This window comes from Nestor notabilis, unplaced genomic scaffold (assembly GCF_000696875.1).
Source record: "Nestor notabilis isolate BGI_N333 unplaced genomic scaffold, ASM69687v1 scaffold1930, whole genome shotgun sequence".
Taxonomy (NCBI): Eukaryota; Metazoa; Chordata; class Aves; order Psittaciformes; family Psittacidae; genus Nestor; species Nestor notabilis.
In genome coordinates, this window is record NW_009911356.1 from 70,193 (window position 1) to 83,437 (window position 13,245).

The following is a 13,245-nucleotide window of genomic DNA, read 5'->3' on the forward strand; positions in this document are numbered from 1 at the left end:
GAGAAAGTCCAAAATTAGTAAATATACCAATCTGTAAAAGCAAGGTATCACACCGATCAAACATGAGAAAACTCAGCACCCTGTAATAATCAGTTCAAAATTTCACTGTCATTTGTCTGGAATGGCTTTCTGCAAATCTAATCACACATCAGCTCTTATTCAACTCCACTAAAATTAGGAATGCTGTAGCTCTTATACAACTGTTTAGAGAGAAAGACATTTTAATCCCTGACAATTACAACGCTGGTGCAGAATCTGCCTAGATGACATTTGTCAGGATCCCTTGCTGCCAGACGAGATAGGTAATGTCTGGGAACAGACTTTTGTTCTGTTACCCGTGGTTCCACTTCATGAGCATCACTGACAGACTTGTCATTAGGACCCAAGACCTAATTACTCAGAAAGGTACCTGAAGAAACCCTGTATTTTCCCCTGCCATCCAACAGATATTTTCAAATGTATGTTATAAAGATGATGCACAGGACTTAAGCTATAGATATCTGTTACTGAAGGGCACTGAAGAGGTCAATGACTGTAAAAGGCTATTTCTCCACCTTATATCCAGACCAGTTCTGCAGAATCAGCACAGACTTTCTGCTGCATAACTGAAGAAGCACTAACTGATTTTTAAACATGTGTACATAACACACAAATATTAAAGCACCAGGGACTGCAGATAAAACTGTAGCCTTATTTCTAGATTTCCTAGCCTTAATTTTATTTTGGCCACAGATTTAATATTAGTTTTACTCTGCATATATATATATATATATACATACACATATATAGTTATCTCATCTAGACAAACAGTTTCTTGTATTCAAACACTTACTTGATTTTAGCAATGCAGCAAGTGTGTCTAAAGCAACCCTGTCAACATAACAAGAAAAGTCAAAACAGCAACCAACCAGTAAGCTTAATCTACAACACTGTACAGCTATACAAAATATTTACCGCTAATAGATTTGTTTAGCACCTATCCTCATGTTTTCCTGATTACATAGACTTGGCTTTTAAAATTTGATTTTACTAAAATATCATGCATCTCTGCTACTACTGAAGTCCAATGGTGAAATTTAAAAATATCAATGCAATGGCTATACAAACTTTGAGCCCTTGCAAAAAATCACCATGATAATGTAATGTTTATGAACTATACTCAGAGGATGAGATACTTCTGAAAATCATGTCTTTATGTAAGCAGCAGAACAAGTACTTCCACACAGCAAAGGACATTATTTTAGAAAACCGTAGGTGAAAACTGGCAGTGTGTGAATACATTAAAGAGTAATGCTCATCAGTCAGTACTACAGTACAGGATTGTCAGTGTAAGATTTTTCTTGTACGCAAAGGTCTTGCCTCAATTAAGTCAAGTTGTACAACTCAAAACCATATATACTTATTTTTACCCTCTTTGTAAAGATAGCCTAAATCAGATGTGTGAAGCCTGTAAACAAGGATATCATGATTACTCACATCATGGAATAATCAGTTCATATGCCTAATTTTAGCTGGGGCTTAAAGGCACAGGGTGTTTTTTTAAAAGATACTCCAGTGAACATAAATACCAGATTCAGGTAACATAGCACTGATTTTTTTTTTTTGTACTGAAGTTAGAATACAAACAACATGAGAGTTAATATTTTGCTAACCAGATGAAAAATTCCAGTTATGTACTTCAAAAAGGTGACAGTGTATAAAGAAAGGGCTATCCACTTACTTATTTTTACGCTAAATTCTCAAAAAGAAAAAGAATAAAATATGCAGGGCGGGGGGGGGCGCGGAGAGAGAACTAGAATCATCACATTAAGGTACACAATGAATTTTTAAGATTTATTTTAAACAAAATAGCTCGCTGACAGATATTGTAGATATTCCTATTTTGTTTTATGGTTTTGCTTTGAGAGTCTGTAATTGCTTTCAAGTAAAACAGAAGGAAAACTTTATTACAAAATAAAATAGACAGTTTCACTCTAAAAACACAAAGGAGATGTGGTAGCCAATTCAAGAAATTGAAAACTGATGGGATTGTCTTGATCCGTTTGTCCTGATTTGGGGATTACCATTATACAGTTTCCATGCAGGAACATTAGAGACAAAAAGTAACAGTTACATTATTTTATCAGTACTGTAATTAGAAATTAAAATGTTTTGTGTTACTCTACTGGGTAAAGTTAAACTATTAGATTTGTGGTTCTCCCTCCAAACTCCCTTTACTTTAACTTTCAAATATGAGTTAGATTTGATTTCTCTAATGCTATTTTTCATTTACAAGTGAATTTTGAAACATATCTAACATTTTTCTATATACTATATTAAAAACACCTTACTTACTTCATAAGGCTAGTGTTCTTTTTACTAAAAGGGCCAATAATCTTAAACATCAGTTCTACAACTCCATTCTTTCCCAAGGACACTGCATTTACAGCTGGAAGAGTTAAAAACAATCCATTTTAAGACAATATAAGAAAGGCAAAAGAAAAAAATCCATACACTTATACCAAAATACATGCGAGTTAATTTTGAAGTACAAAAAATGTTAGATGTGTTTGTGCTTTAAGACATATCATGACAAGCAGACTACTCTGAACATAACTAGTGTGACAATCCACTCCTGACAAAACTTGGAAAGGAAGAAAAAAATTACTTTACACAGAAAATTATGTACATATTCCAGGTCACACGTCTGCTTTCTTTGTTATTAAGATACATCATAAAAAGAATTTTCTTCCAAAATATTTCGCAGTTTATCAAGACAGCAGGGTTTCTTAAATTTCAGGTCTATTGAGTTTTATGACTTGCTATGATCCTTCAGCATCGTGATAGACAGGTTTGTCCACTTGGATTTGAAAGCCAAGTGTTTGTTGCAAAATTTAGAAATGGCAATACATATAAGCCTTCCTGAGCAGCATGTTACGCATGTATGTTCTCAGGAAAAAACAAAACAAAAACACCCAACCAACCAAAACCTATGTTCAAGAAATGGACACTGGCGGTATATATGGCTGAAGCCAAATGCTCACTGAAAACTTACAAACTGCTGAAACAGGCACAGAAATTCAATTCCTAACTGAGATTAGCAATATGCACTCCTAATGAAGTAGGAAGAGAGCACCTAAAAATTTACTTCAACATAACAATAATGTTGTTATTACTGTAGAATTTAGTACTTGAACCCAAGTTGCAATTTCATTATCACAAGCAGCATCACACCACTGGTACCTAAGAAAAGTTAGAACTCTATTCTGGCAGTAACAGTACACAAAATTTTAGACAAAATTTAAATTAAATGTATGTCAGAATGTAATAAACTACTACTTTTTTCTGTTTAGAATTAAGTGGGAAATACAGAAAGATAGAACTGATCTAAGCAGAATCTGAATTAGAGACTCAGTTCAGTTTCCCATTTTCAGGATGAAGCAAGTTTTCAGCTAAGCTATGTAACGATCAGCCTTAAATTCTTCAGTTTTGAACCATTTCAGCTCATTATCTGACAGCCCAACAGAAATAAGTCTTTCACATTTTAAAAGTATTTGGACTTTATGAATTATAGATGCTCATATGAATGTCCTGAATACATAACTTACAGATCATCAGATCAATTCTCTTGGAGGAATGTGGTTATGTTTTCTATTTCTCACACTTTTTAAGAGGTTTAACAGCCATTTGGAACTCAAAGGGAAAACTTACAAGAATCTGACAGTAGAGATACAGAAAGAACTACATTATTTTCATCAACTTCCTATGGCCTGCCCAAACAATGAATTAGGTACTAGTGGAAGAATATTAATCCAAGTAGGGCACTTCAACACAAGGAATAAACGAAACATTAAATAAAGAAATAAAGTATTTCCTGTTTTAACTTAGCAGTAACTGCTATTTTAATTTAGCAATCAAGAATGAAATAAAACAATGAAAAGCAAAAGAACCATGAGCATGTATAATAAAGAGAACAATTATTTAATTTGAAGCGCTTTTGCAAGCGTTTCTAGTTTAGAGATCTCAAAGCATCACCATTTATGCAAATTAGATGACTCAAAATTCCACACATCTAATACCACTGTTAACCCCGCCAACTATATAAACTATATATACACACACAGACTGAACAAAAAATATACAGAAGAAGTACAAACATGCTTCACAGCTTTTATTAGAATTTAAGCAATTTGGTGACATAAAAAGCAAATTCTCAGATAAAAACCAAACACCTAACATTAAACAAACATTTAGATCCAATATTTTAACCCTATCTAGATAAAAAAATTTTACATCACATGGGAAAGAAAATAATTGTCTGCAATACTTACAGTTGGTTGAGTAAACTCTTAATACTTGAAGACATGGCAATATTAGTCTGTGGTTCTGCAAATTCTGCTTCACTAAATTCAATGATATGTTTAGGGCACCATTAATTCTTGCTTTCATGCCAATCTTTTTGTCTGACATCAAAGAAACACAAGATCAATCACACTGATTTTGATTATTATAAAGAAACAAAAGCTAAATGAACTGCGAATTCCTTCTACTGATAATGCCAAGGCTGTATATCTATTTTTCACCATTCTTTCCTCTATTTTACTCCTATTGTTCTCCTCTACTAATTCTGAGTACATGGATACTTAAACCATAATAGAAAGAAAATTCTCTGAAGTATCAATTCCAAAACTGTAAAGTATTAAGCCATATTATGTAAGCATGTTATTATCACCTTTTGGGCCAATTTTTGCAAGAAGAGTATGAAGAAGCACCATTAGTTCTTCATTTGGTGGTGAGTCTTTGCTGGCAGTCAAAAGCAGCTGCAATAAGATCTGTGTCCCTCCTTTAGTGACCAAGATGCTTGCCCTCCGACCGCCACCTAGGAATTAAACCTTAGCTGATACTTCTGAAGCCAAAGAACAAATTACGTATCTAAGTTACAGTTATCATAAAGGATGTCTTTAAAACAACAATATTTTCTTCATATGTGAGTACAGTAGGCAAGAACATGCTGGACTTAGGCTTATAGCAACATAAATTATTTGTTTGTATTTATATTATTATGATTATTTGAAAAGTGACTTCAGTTTTTATGTACTTTTTATTCTGCATACAAATCAGCTTTAGCAAAGATGGAAGGGGGGGTAAGACAACTGAACCAACCAAAAAACAAAAGAAAAACAAACCTTCAAAAAACCCCAAAAGTCTGCAGAAGAATACAGGAATATAATCACAAATTGCTACTTAATGAAAACTTACCAACTGAAATTACCTCTATGAGAATATTCAATATATTTAGAATAGTTTGAGGATCTTTTGTATTCTGCAATAAAAAAAAATTCTTTTCTTAATATAGAAGTCTAATACAGTGGTTTACATACTTAGGGCTTGAAGAAATTGCCATCACTAAAACAAACAGAACTTAAGATGTAACCATCCAGCTACCCATTCCACTATGCAGCCTGAATTAACGACAAAACCAATTAAAATCTGGTTTGTAGTATGGAGTATTAATTAGAACTGATAGCTGACAAATAATTTCTTAGAATATTTATACGTAAGAGAGAGTACTTAAAGACTGTATCTAATCATTACAGTCCAGTTTTGAAGAATATCTGGGATACAACATATCTAATAATACAAAGACTAGTGGTAAAATGAAAACTTCGTATGTACCCACAACCACATAGATTCAAAGGATTTACCTCTAGGGTTGACAGGATAACTTCTATTCCAGTGGAGCCCTTAGAAGTCATCTCCTTCCTGGTTTTTTCTGCCCGAGAGAAAAAGACCATTTTTCTTTTAATATAGAGCTTGCTGGGGGGGGCGGGGGTGGGGGTGGGGATCATACACAGATTGATCAGAAACCTACACTGTGCAAATCTGAAACCTGCTGTGAAATCTGAAACCTACTGAAAACTGCATATATGTATAAAAATTGAAAACTGAAATAAGTAAAAGATTTTAAGTAATTTTAAAACTCATTTTTGCTTTCACTTTTTCAATAATCTTGTCATGACCTAAGGGGGGGGGGACACCCCCAACTGTAAACAAAAGAAATGTAAGAAATCTCTCTTCCAGACACTTCTACTTCTCATGTATGTATGTGTATATATATATGTACTGTGAATTATTATCTAAATTACAGCTGTTTGAGAACAATGGCATTAAACATGACCTTAAACAGGCACTATTAACAATCAGTGACAAAAACAGAAGGATAATGAAGTTCACCAAACAGAAATCAAAAGAAAAGTCCCACTTAGAAGAGATACAAGAAGAAAGGCTCAAAAGGAAAAGTACTAAAGCCACATAACTTAGATGCTTACCTTGACTCTGAACCAGATGAAGGATCTTTGAGGTAACATATCTAGCATTGTCTGCTTCTCCTAATACAGAGCCCAAATTGATCTTCTCCAGCTGTGACAGCAGAGACATAGTCCGAGAACTAGTAGAAACACTACAAGACAGATTTTTATGTTCATTTTCCCATCAAGATTAGAGGAATAAACAATTAAAAACAGAAATCCCTTGTCAGAGTCAGGGGGATGGCTAATTCACCTTCGCAAATCCACCTTCGCATTTTCTCCCTATTGGAAAACAGTCTTAATTCTCCTTAATTTTGGCAAATTTACAGATATTGCAAAGCCTGCATTGCAGTAGACTAAATATATATAACAGCATCTCCACGACCAAATGCAAACAGGAAAACTGGTTGCAGCATGTAACAAACAGATGTAGGTAAAATGTTTTTTACCTATGACAATTAGAGTAACTTGTATTTTATGTAGTTTACTTTAAGTGCCAGGATACTGTATCAAACTTGCCATTCTGGAAAAACTAACTACAAACAGTGTCCAAGACTGTTTTTCTTCACGCCAGTGTTTCAGAAGTGAAAGAAAAGATTATCACTCATGAAGTCAGCAAAACAACAGCCACCAGCTGAAGAAAAATAGCATTATTTCGAAGAAAAGAAAAAACTTTGGAACATGTCCAAAGCTATCATCAGAGTTTGGATTCACTTTGAACACAAGGGTATTTTGGCCTGATGTCATAATATTGCCTTGAAAACATACTTTAATATATTAAACATTTTCAAACCAGACATTCATATAGATAGGTAGATTATGAAGATGAATAGAGTCAGTCTAGAATGGTTTTATTTGTTCTTAAGTTTTAGATCACAATTATGAAGAATAGTTTTGAGATTCACATTCCTATGTGAAAGTAATTTTTAGACAAACATTTAACATTTGAATTATAGCCATGTCATTAACTACAGGAAATTACGATTTCCAAGGATTAACTACCTTGACTTTTCACTTTTGTAACATTAGTGCCCTGCAATAATCTACAATAATTCATTTTTACACACATACTTTTCTATCTGCAATAAAACTAAAGTAGATAACACCAGCTTGATAAATCCTGTCAGTTTTGTTTATAGCAATGAGGCATTATTTCTCCTTGACTTGTATTTCACATCTATGAAAAGGTTCCACACTTACAGTTAACTCTACTAAAAGAGTTAGCTTATATTTGGACAAGAATGTTAAGATCAAGGAAAAAAGGAAGCTAATAGCAAAGATTGTACAGCTGTGAGAGCAAGTTGCTATAACAGCTGTTGAGGAATCTGCTTTTTCCACACTGACATCTAAATGAGATGCACAACCAAAAAACAGTTACAGATTACAGATGATACTTACAAGCTGTTAACAACACTAATAAGAAATGGTTACACTAATTATAGATCTTAAATCAAAATAAGTTTTATACTGTAAAGTAAGTATACACCTTCTCAGTTATTTGCTGGACTCCGATTTAAAAGGGTTTTTTTGATCTAAAATAAATTTGCCTTTGTTGCTGAAATATTACTTTCCTTGTACAAGTGCAGCATAATCCCTCCAATCCTTTCTTATAATCCAAAATAATAAATAACAATGCCATTATTATTTGCATAAACTTTGTTTTATTTCCACTCCTTTACTTATCCACTGAACTTGAATTACTCCAAAATAAATACAAGATTTTAATGAAATCCACAAGCTCTGTTGATCTGGTATACAAACTGACAGATTTCGAAAGGATACTATCTTCACCAGCTCCACAATCAAAACAAGTAAAAGTCCAGCCAACCCACACATAAGCCAATGTGTAAGTGAACTGCTGCTTCAATTTGCATTGTGTGTTTGTGTGTATATATACATGTATAATTTCCATTGTGGTATATCCGTGCTGTCAAAATAAATGTTGTTTAAAACCTGGAAGCAACTCAAGAAAGCAAAAATGATCCTTAGGAATAAATAAGTTTTTGTAAAGACAAAACTCATTTACAGGCATTAAAATTTCAGAGCTAACCTCAGTTTTGACTGCTGCAGCATGCAAAATTCAAGCTACATTGGCACATGGCATTAATATACCATGTACAGAAAGTTAGCATCTAACATAATTTCTCCATGCTTACTAAAAGCTCTAAAAGGTTTAGGAAGGGTAAGTTATTCTCTGTAGTGGCTGATATAACAATTTAAATTCTAATATTTAGAAGTACAATCTCCTCCTGGGACCAGAGTTTCTATGCAGAGGAATGAGCACTCATTGCAGCATTTAAAGAGACATCTTTCGAATGGTTTTAGGTTATTCATCTTGCATGAAGTCTTCCAACAGAAATACAGCAAATGAACTTCACATCTTCAGCATACCCAGTAAAGTTTCTTGAAAATAACACCAGCCCAGAGTCTGCTGAAATGCAAATTAAAGTCCTTATTTCCTCTTAGATATGACTAAGTTTTCTTCTTGAAACAAGAACTGTACTCTTATTTATTAATATTCTACACTAATACAAATAGTGGTTATAATATTACAACAGCTTTCCACGTCTGCATAGTAAACGAAAAAAGCCATGGGACAGGAATTACAGCAGCCAGCCTGAATGACTCTGATCCTGTGTATGATACTGCTCTGTCAACCCATTTGACCTAAGAACAAAATGGGAGCCCAATTTGCAATGGGATTCTTCCTAGTATTTGTAACGTAAATACATACTTTTGACCAACAAACCATTCAGGATCCAAATCTAGAAAGTAGCTCTCCAAAACAGAGAAGCACCATGGAATTCAATAGTTTTTAATCCAACAGCCAAGCAAACCCACGAAAGAGTCAGAATGGCACAATAAAAATTGTGTCCTGTCAGAGACAAATCTCCTCCTGAGCTGCTGACACTGCAAAACCTCACGTGAACACCCTGAAGACTGCGTCCAGCCTTTCATACAAGACTTGTTTTCCCACCAAGCAAAGAACTTGTCTTGTTACTAACAGATATTTTTCACCCCACCCATTCTAAAGCCTTCCCATTAGAGCACTCTGTAGTCACTGAGTTACGGAGTCTCTACAATTTTTAGTTACAAAAATCATGACTACGGAGCACCAGAGGAAACTTCGTAATACCATATAAACTATTTCTCTTCACAGCTGGATGAACACCACAGCTGCTCTTCACGACAGACCTATGACCAACTAGTCCTTAACTGTCTGCAGAAATGATGATTTATATAACCCAAGGCAACTTGATTCTAACACTTTTATTCCCTTCATTTGAAAGTCTACAAATCTTACTATTTCTGGCTTTCATGACTCCAAATCTCCTTTATCCGTTCCAGTGGTACACCTCTCTAACCACAGTACCTTGCACATTTTTCCATCAGATAGCCAGTTTTGCATTTCACAAGAGTATTTTGAAATCTCTTGGTCCTCCAATATTTTTGCAGATCTTTCCAGCTTCAAGTTGTCTGCAATTTACATAACTCTTTCTTCTCTTTCAGACCATTAGCCGTAGCTCAGTATTTACAGGCATTAACTAACCACAGAGAGAAAGAAAGAGCACATCCAGAAACAAATTGTGCACCATTTCCTTATGACAGCAATCAAGTGCCTCTGGTATCCAGTCAGTGCTGCAGAGCACTTGGATGGAGCGCTTGCTTTAGCTTCCTGATGGCAATCAGATGCAACAGTTACATTAGTAAAGCTTTAAGCACATACGTAGTATTTCAATGCCACTTTCCCACTCGTGGGACCAGTTACTCTCTCACACATGAAAAATCAGATGTATTTTCAAGAACAGCTCAAACTGCCTTCAGCTGTTCCAAGCCTCACCCATTTGGCTAGTTCTTCCAGGACCCCTCTGTGCTAAGAAGAGAAGACAGATGATCTACAGCTACTCAGTTTCTGCTCCCCGACTCCCACAAACACAGCCACTAGGTTTGCCATCTGTGTCTTTCACTACTTAATCCAGACCTCATGAGTTCTGAAGACAACAGATAATTATTGTTCTCGGATGAATTTAGACTTTCTTTAAGCATTCCGAGAAGTTTATCACACTTACTTGATCCTGTACATTGCATGCCTCAATAGGCAGGAAAACCTTTCTCCATCCCACATTCAAATGCCACCACTCAAAACACTCCTCACACCATCACCTTACTTGCAGAAAGGAAACATGTACAACCTTGGCATCATCTCAACTATTGCCAAAGCATACAGCATGACTCTAGCTAACCAAAGAGCTTCGTGGATTTCCTTTTCTGGTTAGGAAAGCTGTGAGTAGATATAGAGGAAGCAACTGCTCAGACAGCAAGGAACAGAGGACATCAGGCATTCACGTTTGAGATAACTCCTTCAAAAAGGAAGTATCTGTTCTCAAAGCAAATTCCCTCACTGCAGAGACATTTCTTCCAGTCTCATCAACTATAAAAAAGTCCAAGCATTCTTACTCTGTTTACGAAGTGCTAGATTCACAACTCTCCATTACTACACTACCTTTGCTATGCAAATGCTGAAGTACATCATTACACCTTTCTAAGTGTCTGCTCACAAGATAACCCTACTGGCTGTCATTGCAGCTTATAAAAATTCAGTTATCTTAGAATGGTTTTCAGCTATTCATCTTTCAAGAAGCCTTCCAAAAGGTAACAGTCAAACTAAAGACGACAGCGGAAACTTTCAGTTTCCCAGCTGTACCTACTTCCTCTGAAGCTTCTCTCTGCAGTTACCCAGCACACTGACATGAGGGCGTGTGTTCTTCTCCCACAGCAAACAGATCTTCTGTGTTTCAGCACATTTAAAAACTATTTTAAAGTAGGCAGGCTTCTCATGAGTTTGTTTTCATTTTATTCCAATGCAATCCATTTCCTTTTCTTTTTCTTCCCCCCTCTCAACCACCTCCACAGTTACCAAATAATCTTGAGAGCTGCTACCTCTGATTAGTTCACAGCTATCTCTGTACAATGAATTCACCATAATTTATTCATGACTTACAGAACAACTGTTGGAATTGCAGGGATGAAAACTTTAATTTCAAGTCAATAACTGAAGAAGAATACATGACACTTAAGTTGTCACTCCACAAAAATCTAATATTCTTTGTATACTTTATTTATTTTAACTGTCAGTACTTCCATGAATACCTATTGCTGATAAAGAGTTTGACTTTGCTTATTCAAATGCCTAAGGAACTAATAAGTAGAAAATGTAATAGTTTCTTTACATTTCTTTTGATCCATCTCTCACACAAACAGGAACAACAGACTGATATCAAGCCATTCCACTCTAAGTCAGCAAAAACAAACATGATTCTACATACAAGCATTAAAATTAATATTTTAAATTCATCCCAAGATATAAAATTAATCAATGGTAGGGCATGTCCTTCATGCAAATTCATCCACTCATTTAGAAAATAAACAGCACTTCAAAGAACTAAGACTGAAGCCAAAATTCCCTATTTTGCTGCCTTTAGATTTTTTTTTTTTAATCTGATTAGACGGTTTAACGAGGTGGTTTAACTTTTGCTAGTTTAAGAGAAGAGTAAGACTGAAAGTCTCTCAATAGTTTCCTGATGCTTAATACACATGTTGCTTTTCATCGAAAATCTCTTTAACTTTTTCCCATATTTGCTAGAACAAGTTATCACGAAAATAACAATTTTTCAGCTCTTGAAATATTCTTTAATCTCACTCGTTTATCCTAGCTGTGTGTTGGATTGTAGAATTATTGTAGAACTATATACATCTTATGACAAATTCATGGCTTGTTATAAACTTGACTTTGATTCCTTCAGTAGGATTTTTTATGTTTTGCCCATATTTGCATGAAATAAATTAACTTATAATTGTTTCAACGAAATTTAATGTATACTTTATATTTGAATGTGTCTAACACTAACTGAAAATTTTAAATTTAGAAAATTAAATATTAAATATATATAATTCATACTAATCAATATTCACTGCCTCAGTCTTTCAGGACAACAATTTACACATTCTTACTAAGGACACATAATGTATAATTTATCTTATTATTAAGATAAAAATTGCTTTTTCACAAATCTCATATAACTTGATGTTGAGAAGTCACTACAGTTTTAAATTTACCTTTTTTCAGATGTTCTTACTTTGTTCATATCGGAAACCTGATTCTTCAAATCACCATGTCTGATAACCTGGAAGATATTTAACAACTACAAATTATCAACATCTTTTGATCTTTAATGATGAAATGCTACCACCATATTGGATGTCTTTACACTAGAAATGTTTAGTGAGTTAATTCACATTGTTTATGTTTCTCATAATTATCACAAGCTCTCGTCTCTTAAATCTATTTGATCCAGCTTTTAAACTAAACTATTGCAACAGAAGTAGAGTATGATTCTGCATTATAACTGAGTCCCACCAAGAGAGTCTGATCATAATAAAAGAAAAATTTGTCTAAGTTACTTAACAGTCAATATTTTTATGCTCATAACAGAATTTCACTGAACAAAGCTTTTGCTGAAGCCAGTAAATACCATTCTTTAAACTTACTCGACAATGTTATGAGATGCTACAACCCACTTACTTCTGAATGCCATTTTATGTACCTATGGGATAACTAGGACTAGAGGCACAGAAAGAAACATGGAGTGTTTGGTGTTCTTATTTAAGCAAGACCTGAATACATTTCTTGGACAGAATCCATATCGTGTGAAGGACTCGATTTTCCTATCCTTTTAAGGACATAGTGTCCTCAGGGTACACTGCTTCCTCAAATGGTGCCTCCAAGCAATTAAGGTTGCAGTCTACAGGACCATTAACTGAACCTCTCCACTTCCATTTGAGATCTAGTATGAATGACAAATATGCCTACTGTGAGAAAATCTAAGATCATGTCCTTAAAGGGCACAGTGGTTAGATATTAGTGGTTAGAAGACAGTAAAGGCAAAAAGGATGTTCA

At 34.6% G+C, this 13,245-nt stretch overlaps 1 protein-coding gene across 1 annotated transcript in view; it reads right to left on the reverse strand.

Moving 5' to 3' along the window:
* The window catches only part of AGTPBP1 (ATP/GTP binding protein 1), a 45,681-nt gene extending 33,248 nt beyond the window's left edge, over positions 1 to 12,433 (reverse strand). Inside the window, exons 1-8 of the mRNA XM_010014201.1 lie at positions 12,405 to 12,433; positions 6,309 to 6,439; positions 5,685 to 5,752; positions 5,239 to 5,302; positions 4,712 to 4,858; positions 4,311 to 4,442; positions 2,335 to 2,428; positions 833 to 870 (exon numbers count right to left, since the gene is read on the reverse strand). Coding sequence (XP_010012503.1) covers positions 833 to 870; positions 2,335 to 2,428; positions 4,311 to 4,442; positions 4,712 to 4,858; positions 5,239 to 5,302; positions 5,685 to 5,752; positions 6,309 to 6,439; positions 12,405 to 12,433 — 703 coding nt within the window. The remainder of the gene's footprint in view (positions 1 to 832; positions 871 to 2,334; positions 2,429 to 4,310; positions 4,443 to 4,711; positions 4,859 to 5,238; positions 5,303 to 5,684; positions 5,753 to 6,308; positions 6,440 to 12,404) is intronic.
* Positions 12,434 to 13,245: the final 812 nt, after the last annotated feature.